Source organism: Odontomachus brunneus, unplaced genomic scaffold (assembly GCF_010583005.1).
Source record: "Odontomachus brunneus isolate Ranch 3 - 2012 unplaced genomic scaffold, Obru_v1 Obru_scaffold_055, whole genome shotgun sequence".
Classification (NCBI taxonomy): domain Eukaryota; kingdom Metazoa; phylum Arthropoda; class Insecta; order Hymenoptera; family Formicidae; genus Odontomachus; species Odontomachus brunneus.
In genome coordinates, this window is record NW_022639505.1 from 56,274 (window position 1) to 68,022 (window position 11,749).

General features: G+C 35.2%; 3 protein-coding genes across 4 annotated transcripts; 2 read left to right on the forward strand and 1 right to left on the reverse strand.

The window, feature by feature from the left end:
- Positions 1 to 4,019: 4,019 nt before the first annotated feature.
- Positions 4,020 to 9,170, reverse strand: LOC116845676 (fatty acid synthase-like). The gene is made up of 5 exons (XM_032818674.1): positions 8,756 to 9,170; positions 4,958 to 5,430; positions 4,569 to 4,823; positions 4,243 to 4,494; positions 4,020 to 4,145 (listed from the first exon to the last, which is right to left on the reverse strand). The coding sequence occupies exons 1-5, from the start codon at positions 9,153 to 9,155 to the stop codon at positions 4,035 to 4,037; spliced, it is 1,491 nt and encodes a 496-aa protein (XP_032674565.1). The 5' UTR covers positions 9,156 to 9,170; the 3' UTR covers positions 4,020 to 4,034.
- Positions 5,629 to 8,375, forward strand: LOC116845675. 2 transcript variants are annotated; one of them, XM_032818673.1, is made up of 2 exons: positions 5,629 to 7,782; positions 8,151 to 8,375. In XM_032818673.1, exon 1 carries the CDS (start codon positions 5,876 to 5,878, stop codon positions 7,778 to 7,780), a length of 1,905 nt encoding a protein of 634 aa, XP_032674564.1. In that variant the 5' UTR covers positions 5,629 to 5,875; the 3' UTR covers positions 7,781 to 7,782; positions 8,151 to 8,375. The 2 variants fall into 2 exon arrangements, with proteins under 2 accessions (XP_032674564.1, XP_032674563.1); XM_032818672.1 differs by having other exon boundaries at positions 5,630 to 7,782; positions 8,147 to 8,375.
- On the forward strand, positions 9,169 to 11,465 carry LOC116845677. Its single transcript, XM_032818675.1, has 2 exons — positions 9,169 to 10,855; positions 10,956 to 11,465. Exons 1-2 carry the CDS (start codon positions 9,580 to 9,582, stop codon positions 10,958 to 10,960), a joined length of 1,281 nt encoding a protein of 426 aa, XP_032674566.1. The 5' UTR covers positions 9,169 to 9,579; the 3' UTR covers positions 10,961 to 11,465.
- The last annotated feature ends 284 nt before the right edge of the window (positions 11,466 to 11,749 follow it).

Consider the following 11,749-nt stretch of genomic DNA (forward strand, 5'->3'; position numbering starts at 1 on the left):
CTTTTGCGTGAAAGTACCTGCGAAAATGAAGCGGAGCATCCATCAATATGAGACGAAAACGATAATGCACAGTTACTATCATATAGGTGTGATGTCTTTTGGAAACAAATTTTATTCAACATACTTTTTACGTAGATGCGCTATTTATAATCTCAACGGTCCTGAGACTGACAGCTGCGACCGTCAGTTGCATAGTAATTGTGCGTTATCGTTTTCGTCACATATTGATGGATGCTCCGCTTCATTTTCATACGTATTTTCGTAAAAAGATTTTTAATTCGACGTAGATAGAAAGAAGTAAACTTTGCAGAAAGATTCGATTTCGTGATAGTACCTGTTCATTATTGTTTTTGTCTCATATTGTAGGATGCTCCACATCACTTTCACACGTACTTTCAACATGCAAATGGGTTTTTAATTTGACGCAGATACAAGGAAGTAAACTTTGCAGAAAGATTCGATTTCGTGATAGTACCTGTTCATTATTGTTTTTGTCTCATATTGTAGGATGCTCCACATCACTTTCACACGTACTTTCAACATGCAAATGGGTTTTTAATTTGACGCAGATACAAGGAAGTAAACTTTGCAGAAAGATTCGATTTCGTGATAGTACCTGTTCATTATTGTTTTTGTCTCATATTGTAGGATGCTCCACATCACTTTCACACGTACTTTCAACATGCAAATGGGTTTTTAATTTGACGCAGATACAAGGAAGTAAACTTTGCAGAAAGATTCGATGTCGTGATAATAATCGTTCCTTATCGTTTTTGTCTCATATTTTTGGATATGCTGCTTCATTTTCGCATGTAATTTTACAATGCAAAATGAATTTTACTTTGGTCCAATAAGCACAAAACAATAGTTTTGCAAAAGTATTCGGTATCACGTGAACAACATTTCCCAACAAATTTTAATTTGTGTTGACTTGACCAAATTAAAAATGCTTTTGCATAGTAAAGATACATGCATAAATGAAATAGGGCATTCCTCTTTCAAGGATAAAAATAATGTGAAATTACTGCTATCATGACACTGATTTCATTTTTCAATAATTATAGTTTACTAACTGGTCCAATTTATATGGTAAAATTACTTGCGAAAATGAAGTGTAACATTGGTTAGTGCGAAATAAAAAAATATCTCAAATTACCGTTGCTAATTATATTGAAGTCTCAAATAATAGGTAACGTATTCTTCAAAATATTATTCGCAAACTACACTTGCGCCTACAACTCTCTTTTCTAAAAACTTTTTCTTTGATGCATCCAGTATACAAGCGGTTTGAATAATTCATCAGAAAGCAGCAAAAGTTTGTTTTGGAGAGAATGCGAATATCGGCAACGTGACATTCACACTTATGTAACGTCTATGTGTAAGAAAATTGAAATGACAACGTAGCACACACACTTATGTTACGTCGGGACGTTACGTCCTGGTAGAGAACGCAACACGACGTAAGGCCTCGATCGTACTAGCAGATCGAGTTACGAGTCAGCGACCAGAAGGATCGCTTTACACGTGTATCGACGTACGACGAGTGGTCCTTTTTCGATCAGAGAACTGAATCTCTTTATCGCGGACGGACCGAGAGCGGATAAGAGAAATGAAGGGGGAAAAGGGAAGGATTCGAAAAGAAATTGTGATATAATTTGAATTAGAATTTAGATAATTCTTGACGATTACATTTATTTTCCTCGCGGGGTTGTTACAATTTTTATTAACTACTAGCACGGAGACAAAGTACGCGCGTGTGTGTGTGTTTGTGTGTGTGTGTGTGTGGACTTCTGGGTGAAGTTGAGCATTAATGTTCAGGATCATTGGGAGGTGAAGAGGGTGGAAAGTAGGTCGTGGGGGAAGATGGAGGAATAGGTGGAGGTGCTGGACGAAGAGGCAGATTTTGAGAAGAAAAAAAAGGAAAACCGCCAAGTGGGGTGGGAAGGGTGGTAGGTTTTTGCTGATCCAGAAGTCTAGGTAGCTACCTGTGCGTAATCCGGGACACTAAATATTGTACGCGAGCTACCCTGAGTTAAAGTTTTGATATTGAGGGGAACAAAACGAGTAACAAAATTATAACTTACTGTTGATGTGCGATTTGGAGGAGAGAGTAACTATTGCTGGATTTCTCAGTTGGGCCCCCTTCGATCCTCGTTTGAATAGAACCTGGTATTTGTGTGTGAGGGTTGCGGACGATCGCACGATGAATACAGCAATAAGCACAGAGAGTTGAGTAGCTGAACTCTTAGGGTACTTGGATTCTTCCTTAGTGGTGTATAAGTGTATAAGTATAAGTGACCCGCGGTGCGCGGAGTCGCGGTTATATACGATATCAACTGGAAATGGTTTGGTAGGGAAGATGTGGAAATTTGGGGGGTCCTAGGTTGTTGGATTCGTCAGAGAAAATGGTATGGGGACTGTTGTATCCAGTAGTAAGTAAGTAGACAGTGTTAAGGAAATCTTCTTGGCTGGGGTTGTGGGTGGAGAAAATCATACATTTCAAAAGAGAAGGTTATTGGAGGATTTTTAAGGTGGTTAGGGAATTAGCAGATGAGGCGGAACCGGATAACATAAGTTAGAAAATGTAACGGACATAATTTTTTGTTGTCCAGCGGTTCCTTTTGATCCCAAGGATAAGGTCCGGCGAAGTTTACTTTGCGGATTAAGGAGTTTTAGTGCTGTATTTCCCAGGGTTATTTCGGAATTTTAGTCGGAATTTTTATTGGGGAAAGACGAAAAACGGTCTTACGATTCGGAATTGTTTGTTGTTTCCCGACAGAGGAGGCAAAGATAGAGTGCATGACTCATGTCTGCACAGGACGTAACACTTACATAACATCTGTGAAAGGATGATAGCAGTATCATGTTAGCGCCTATTTGACGATCGTCTTTATTCTATAAATACATATGTATATATAAATTCGATATCGTCGGTAAATGAAGATAACGTTTTCTATTTTTTGACGATCGGTCTACGTTATCGACGTATATCAAGTTCGTCGCTCACTCCGGCATTCTCTTAAGGCAGATGAACGAGACGTAAGCGTTATAGTCGTAGACATAAAAGCAGAGAAAAACGTAAACGTAAGTCATGAAAGACTATTAGCGACCTATAGTTAAGACCTTACATTTACGTTTTTCTCTATTTTACTTTTCATTAGCGTCTACGATTACGACGCTTACGTCTTATCTTCTATTTTAACATCAGATTTTTTGTTAACTACTAATTCTTCCGTCTAGCTATCAGTACTATTAAATTGTGCATAAAAAATAGGATATTTCAGGTTGACGATTTATTTTATGAAACTCTAAAATTACTAAATTTTATCTCTCAAAATAATCATATTTTTAACGCTAAATATAACATGTACTTTCTTCGATAATTTAAGTCAAATTCTTTAGATTTTTATATATTAAAATATTTGTATCTATATTTTTGTAATTTTATAATTCTTTTTGAAAACCCGAATTTTCTGTAATTACTAAGAGACATTTTTCATTTTTTTCAAAATATTACGAGTCTTAAAAGTTTGATGACACATTCACAATATTTTTAAAACTTGTGATATTTTGAAAATAATGGATAGTGTTTTTCGGTAATTACAGAAAATCAGGTTTTTTTAAAAAATCTTTTAGGAAACAGAGATACAAACATTTCAATATATAAAAATCTAAAGAATTTGACTTGAATTTTCAAAGAAAGTACATTATTACGTTTAATTTTAAGAAGAATGATTATTTTACGAGATAAAATTTAGTAATTTTAGTCTTTTATCAAATTAATTGTCAACCTAAAATATCCTATTTTTTAAGCACAATTTAATAGTACTGATAGCTAGGCGGAAGAATTAGTAGTTAACAAAAAATCTGATGTTATAAACAATATAAACAATATTAACATATTATAAACAATATAAACAAATATTAACAAATTATAAACAAATAAATAAATTATAACCACTCCCAAAGAAAAATAATATATTAATAATTTTCTCGCAAAAAGATTATATAAAAGATCATACATTTTGTTAAGATCATTTATTTATGATGATATCTCCGTTAATAGCAGCCGCAATTTCATCGTTTTTCAACATCGTGAAATGATTACCCTCCACGTAATGAATTTGTGCGCTACCTTTAGTCACCTAAATAAATATTATGTCAAATATTATAATAAATATGCTGTCAAACAGTTTCTGAAAATGTATACCTTCTTGATATGCGTCTGTATATTAAGATTACCTTGCTTAAGTCATAATCATCCTGGCGATAATGCATAGACAAAACTGTGGGTTTTAGCAAGAGTATAGGTGATTTTAGCAGCGGCAATGAAGACGTATCGTACTCATCAAGAGCAAGTAGATGCTTGTAAATTGATGTGGCGTAAATTCTGTAACTTTCAAAATGAATATGGGAAAATTCATCTGGAATACATCCGATAAAAGCATCCAACTTTTGCTCCCACGTGTCATGCTTGGACAATTCCAAACGAATCTGTTAACAATTGTGGTGTATTAATTATTGTGTAAATTATATCACAACCTAAAATATTTTCTTTAAAAACCTACCATTGTACTGTCAATTGAATAAAATAAATCCATAAGACCTAGAAGAACATTATTCTGAAACTCCTGAATAGTGGTGAAAGGAAAGTATTGTTCTTTCATAGTTTTCATCTGTTCAGGTGTGCCATCGATTAAAATTAATCGTCCTGTGAAACTTTTGGCCTCCAACAGTCTTGCCAACTTAATACAAATTACTGATCCATATGAATATCCAATTAATACGAAATTTTTAGAATTCTTCATTCTTGTTAGAACATGCTTGAAAACAAATATACGAAATTCCCTATTTTAAATAGTTTTTTTTAATTTAGATGATACGATTACAAGTCTTCTTCTCAACACAATAGATTATCATGTATGTAATTATATTTCGCCATTATATTGCTACGTACAGGTAATAACGTGACAGCCGACTGCAACACTGATTCGCACGTAGAGATGTTATTTGCACCATGCTGCAAACACGTCGCGGGAGCTTTGATTTTTGGAGCCAACCAATTAAATACGCTTCCACAACCTTCAATTCCAGGTATAAGAAATACTCTTTCTCTGTCCGTCTCATGCTTTGTGGACAGTTCCAAACAAATATCCGGAACAATAGTTAAATTTTCCGGTAGCCAAAGTAGCGATTTTATTCCTTCCATATCGACATTAGGTTCGTTTCGGTTAGATTCCTTTTCCAAAGACTTATCTGTGTCAGCCATTTTGCAAAGCTTTTCGATAGTGAGATTCCGAATGTCCTGTGCAGTAAGATGAACATCGAATTCTCTCTCTAATGTTTGTTTGATCTCGACTGCCATCATCGAATCCATGCCGATTTCCGATAGTGCGGTGCGACGTCCAACCATTCTTATATCTTTCAACCCTGTGTTAGCAAAGACGAAATAATTAAAGACTTTGGTTTCTCGCCACTATTATCATGAATAATAATGTCAAGAGTGAGAAATAACTCACAATATTTTTGTAAAATATATTCAAAGAAAAAGATATGTTCATAAAATAAAACACATGATTGCGTAAATTTGTAAAATACCATCGACATTTTTCTATTATATTAAGGGGTTATAACACCTTTGAGGGTCAAAAAATTCAGATTTTTTTTTTTTGCTTAAATGATACTTTGGAATGTCTAGAATATAATTTTATTCGCCTAAAGTCGATCTGGAACTCTTTCATGTACGAAATAACCATTTTTGTACGCGGCGCCATAGCGCGCGGAGAGAGCCTCGGAGCGCTCTCCGAGTATTCTACCTTTCTACTTCAACTCTCGAGTAGTTGAAGGTTCCTGATAGTTTAGTATAGTACTGTAGATGTCGTTTGTGACCATTTCAACAGAAAACAGTATATTCCTGTCATATAATACTTTATTTCATGCCGGAATTGTGTGTTTACTCCGAACAGTGTCCGTTGTACCACCGGCTTCGGCTTTTCAAATTGAATTGAAACGTCGTAACATTGTTGTAATAATGTCGAACAAAAGAATATATGCAAATAAAAAAGGGAGTAGAGCAAGTACTGCACGTGCAATTCGAAGTTCAATAAATAGAAGGAAGCCTTTAAATAGGTATTCTTTAGAAGGCGAAACTGAAAGTGTAAGCACGTCGGCGAAAAAACTTAAAACGAGTGCGGACGATTACGAGATACACGTGAACAATACTTTTGGGTATCGTTTCATTAATTTTGTTACCGTTTTTACAAGCATTTCGCAATTAATTGTTTGCAAAACATGTGGCTCGAACATCAAGTTTGAAGAATCCAGTTGTCGCGGTCTAGGTTTCAAAATTGCTGTTATTTGTGAAAAGTGCCTGCCAAAATATATTAATTCTAGCCCACTTATAAACAATCATGCTTACGACATAAATCGCCGTTTGGTATTTACAATGAGATTACTCGGTATAGGAATCAATGGAATTAAAAAATTTTGTGCATTTATGTGTTTGCCGATACCAGTGTATCAGTCTTTTTATGATAAAATAATTTCAAACATTCGTGTTGCCACTAATGCTGTATGTGAAACATCAACAAAACGAGCAGCTGCAAAAGAAAAGAAGATGTCATTGGAAAGAGGACAGATAGACGGGATAACAGTTTCTGGTGACGGGACCTGGAGGAAGAGGGGATTCTCGTCTTTGTTCGGTGTCGTATCACTAATAGGGTGGTGCACGGGAAAAATCATCGACATTGCAGTGAAATCTAAATTTTGTAAGGCCTGCAGTTTGTGGAACGGAAAGCAAGAAACAAGCGAATATGAAGAATGGGCTGCAAATCACGAAGCAAACTGCGAAAGAAATCACGAAGGTTCGTCGGGAAAGATGGAAGTAGACGCAGTCGTAGAAATGTTTCAGCGGTCCGAAGAATTGCACAATTTAAAATATTCTCATTATATCGGAGACGGGGACAGCAAAACATTCAAAGGCATTTTAGATTCGAAACCTTATGATGATTTGAATGTTTGTAAAAAAGAATGTATAGATCACATTCAAAAACGTATGGGCACGAGATTACGAAATTTGAAAAAAAATGTAAGAGGTCTTGGCGGCAGAGGCAAATTAACAGGCAAACTGATCGACGAGTTGACAATATACTATGGTCTAGCTATTCGCAGAAATCCTAATTCCATAGAAGATATGAGACAAGAAATATGGGCGACTTTATTTCACAAGATTTCCACGGACAGCGAACCGCAGCACGACCGTTGCCCAGTCGGAGAAAACTCTTGGTGCTCTTGGCAGCAGGCGAAAGCGCACAATGAATTACATGAGTACCAACACAAACCAGCTTTGAATAGTGAAGTTTTTAAAGCTATTCAGCCAATTTACGAAGAACTGAGTCGAGACGAATTGCTGTCCCGCTGTGTTGGCGGGTTTACCCAAAACAGCAACGAGAGCTTTAATTCTGTGCTGTGGGCAATAGCACCAAAAACTGTTCATAGCAGCAAAGCAATCGTTGATATTGCCGCAAATATTGCTGTTTGCAATTTTAACGATGGTTTGCACAGCATAATGGAAATTATGCAAGTATTAGATTTAATAATTGGATCTACTTGCTACAATTTCTGCGTTGAAACAGACGAACGCCGGATCCGCGCAGCTGAACGCGCCATGACTAAGGAAGCTCAAGAAGCTCGTAGGCAGCAGACATCAGCTCGGAAGGCCGCAGATGACGAGTATATGAATGTAGAAGGTCAACTGTATGGTGCAGGCATTGCAGATTAACGGTGAGCTCCTAATAATTACATGTTTTCTCGTTGCAAAACTTTAAACGCAATTTCTGTAAAACACCATTTTTCAAATTGGTGTGCAGCGTAGCTCCTACAATTTACATCGGATTGACTTCAAACAAAGTTTATTCTATGCCAAATTAAATGTTTTATAGAAGTACGTAGCCGTTTTTTAATAGGATTGTTAGTTTTTGGGGGGGAACCAGTTTTATAACGATTTTTCAGTGAATATTTGTATACTTTTCTTCAAATTGGTGTAAATTCCACAAAAATTAATATTTTTGAAAAATCCTACGTACTTCCAAGGCAAATTTATCAGAGAATATGAGGTGTTTTGAATTTTTGTTCTATGTCATACCAGTCAGCCGGAATCCTGCACACCGATTAGACCGGCATAGCGCAAAGGGTCATCTTTGGCGCCATCTACAGGACGCTCTTTAAAGTATTTTCTAATAAAAAAAATATATTTTATAACTAGAAACTATAATAAAATCAACCCTCAAACCCGTTTTTTGATTACTCTATTCCTTAGATGTGAAAAAAATTAATGAAAAAGAGGAAAAATTTCTTACGCAAAGGTGTTATACCCCCTTAAGAAGCCAGAGATTATCTATGAAATACTAAACTGCAAAATTAATGACAAATGCAGCCTATCTATTTACCATGTAAAATTGTTATTTTAATTGTATATCCATTTTCTGATTACTGACGCAAAATGAGCGTTTTTAGCTTATCTTTAAAATTTGTTCAATTGATCATAGATAACATGTTACGGATATATTTTTTATTACAACGCATTTTGCGAAAGTTCACAACGTGTATTTTCTCGATTCTGATGTCATCTATCAAGATAAACATGTCGATAGTAAATAAGTTTTAAGTAAATGCTACAGCGACTAAGGAACATAAATAGGAAATATAAAAGTCGTCACACTCAACAAATATGTTTTATGCATAACGAAACGATTACCCATAATATTGGCAACGGTTTCCAAAATGTTCATCGTTCCGCTTAGACCCGTCCCCTTCTCTGCCACGACCATACTACCTACGATAGGTCGACTTTGCACCAAGAAAGCATCCAGCGACTGCAGGCAGGACAATATTCTCTGCTGTAACGTACCGCCAATAACTAATTCCTTATTGTCCTCTACCATGTCAGCAACGAGACCGACATCACCCACCGCGCCCCATTGAATAGCCATCCCAGGGAATCCGTCCTGTACTCTCTTCTCGCAAATTCTTTTCATGATAGAATTGGCCATACCGTAATTAGTTTGTCCGGCATTTCCGCGGCCACATGAGACAGACGAGAAAACAATGAAATGTCTAAGATCGGTACACATCTTTCTGGATAGCTCATCAAGCATCGACCACGACCGACAGGCGGAAAAACTTCCGGCCTGCCGGGAATGGAGATTATCTCCATCGGAGAAAAGTCGAGTAATAAGTATTTATGGGCGGAACCATAAATGCGGACCCCACAACTAGCACATCTATACTATAAAAGCACCACACACATAATTAAATATATATATATATTCTCACATTAACACAAACAATATAAAATAAAAATAACATTACCACGGGGCAAGTAATAACACATTCGTGACACAACGACATATTATCTCTTTTCTTTAACGAGTCCGTACAAGGTAACGGATGGAAAGAAACTAAAAATATACGCATTCAAAAGAAAACATTTCTGCTACGTAAAGCAAAGCATCAGATTGCTAAAAGCAACACCCACGATCTAATTACAGAACGCTCATCCTGATAAAGAGCATCGGGTTCATGGCGAATGATACACAAGAAAAAGCGCCGTACGAAATCCAAAAGTTTACACATACACCGGGCATATATTTCGACAAACAAGGTCAGTTATACCAAATCACGTCTACCTGGAAAATAGTTATAAAAGTAAATTTAAAAACATTAGACTTGCGACGAGACCAGTTAGAGGAATACCTCGAAAATACGAAAAAAATTTGTGATGTACAAGGATTCACATCAAATACTGGAAAGACCTGTAATAATTTGTACGATATAGTAAAAACACGACTGAATCGAACACGACTAATACTGAACCGAATTTACGAAATACACTCAATAATACCAAATCGCCGACGCGGCTTAATAGACGGAATAGGTATGATAGCCAAATCTCTTTTCGGTACAATGGACGCAAACGATGAAAAAATCATAAACGAACAACTTCAACTATTAGAAAACAAACAAGAAACATTAAAGCATGTAACAACAAATCAATTAAAAATACTAAATGCAACAATAGGACATTTAGAAGAATTAGAGAAAACCATACAAAAGAATGAAAAAACAATATGGGACCGATTGACACAAGTAAGCGACTTACAAACACGACTTGTTTCACAACAATATTTAGACGAACACTTTACATTACTTGACGCAGCTTTGAATAACTTGGTACAAGACCAAAACGATATTATAACATATTTGAATAATATTAAACAGGGATACTTACCTATACAAATAACACCTATTGATAATATCATTTCACAAATAAAAGAAGCGGCAATTCGAGTACCGCAGAACTCACATTTTCCGTTTAGAATCTCAACGAAAAACTGGCTAGAAATTGAAAAATTTATAACATTAAGTGCATATTATCAAAAAGGAAATATTTTTACAATATTAAATATACCATTAATAACATATCCTACTTACGATATAATAAACGTTCTTCCATTACCAGTACACACGAAAAACGACACATTTGCATGGACCGAAATCACTTATAACAAAATTGCGATTAATAAGGAAACGAATTCATACTTAATTATAAGAGATAACGACTTACAAAATTGTAAGAAAATAAGCGATCATTATATTTGTGGACAGGGGAATCCGATATATAAAATTCAAGCGGACTCACCATGCGAGGTCCATCTATACGTAACTTTAGAAAAAACGGTGAAATGTAATACAAAATATATTCTTGCTAACCACACAGTAGTGATCGCATTGAAGGAAAAAAATGCATGGTTATATTCTACCCGGAATGAACAAAATATATATATCCAATGTAAAGAGAAAAATTATAACACCAAAATTAAAAATACGGGAATAATAAAATTTAAGGAACAATGCAAATTAATATTAAACGAAATAATAATACAATCACAGGGAATAATAGAAGATAAAACAATAGAAACATACATACCGGAATATAACATAACCATCGCAAAAGAACAAATAGAAACTAGAAATAATATCATACCGCGATTAAAAATTAAAAAAATTATTCAAAATCCAACAGAATTAACGGATTTAAGTAAAGAATTGACACAAACGCAAAAAGAATTAGAAAATTCTGATACATTTAGAAATTATAAACAATTAGTTTATACTACCGCACCTAGTGGCATAGTAATTATAATTATAATAATAATAGTAATATTTTTATTAAGAAAAATAAAGAACTTAAGACACTTCGATGTACGACAGATTCTCGAACAAAAAACAAAAATATCTCAACAAAGATCGTCATTATCCACTATAGAAAGCGAAATGAGTGAAATCTCGCCCAGATTATCATCACACTGTAAACCATCGATACCTACCATACCCTCACTAATACGTAGACATAGTATAGAACAATTATAAAATTAAGAAAACGATTATAATAAAAAATTGTACACGGGAAAACTAAATGTATTTAGGATAAGAATTTAGTGAAAACGAGGCGTTTTCTTTTATCAAGGGGGGAGGGATGTTATGTAGGACAAAACATGTTGAAACGCTAAAAGACGTTTCAGCCGAAATGCATGTATTGCATAAACGAACATTGCGAAATACGGCAAATAAATCAAAAGTGCACGCGCTGCAGAAACATCACGTTACACTTTTGAATTGTTAGGTAATTAGGTCGGTAACCTAATTCCCTAATTTCATGAATAATATATAAAGAGTTGGACCAACCACT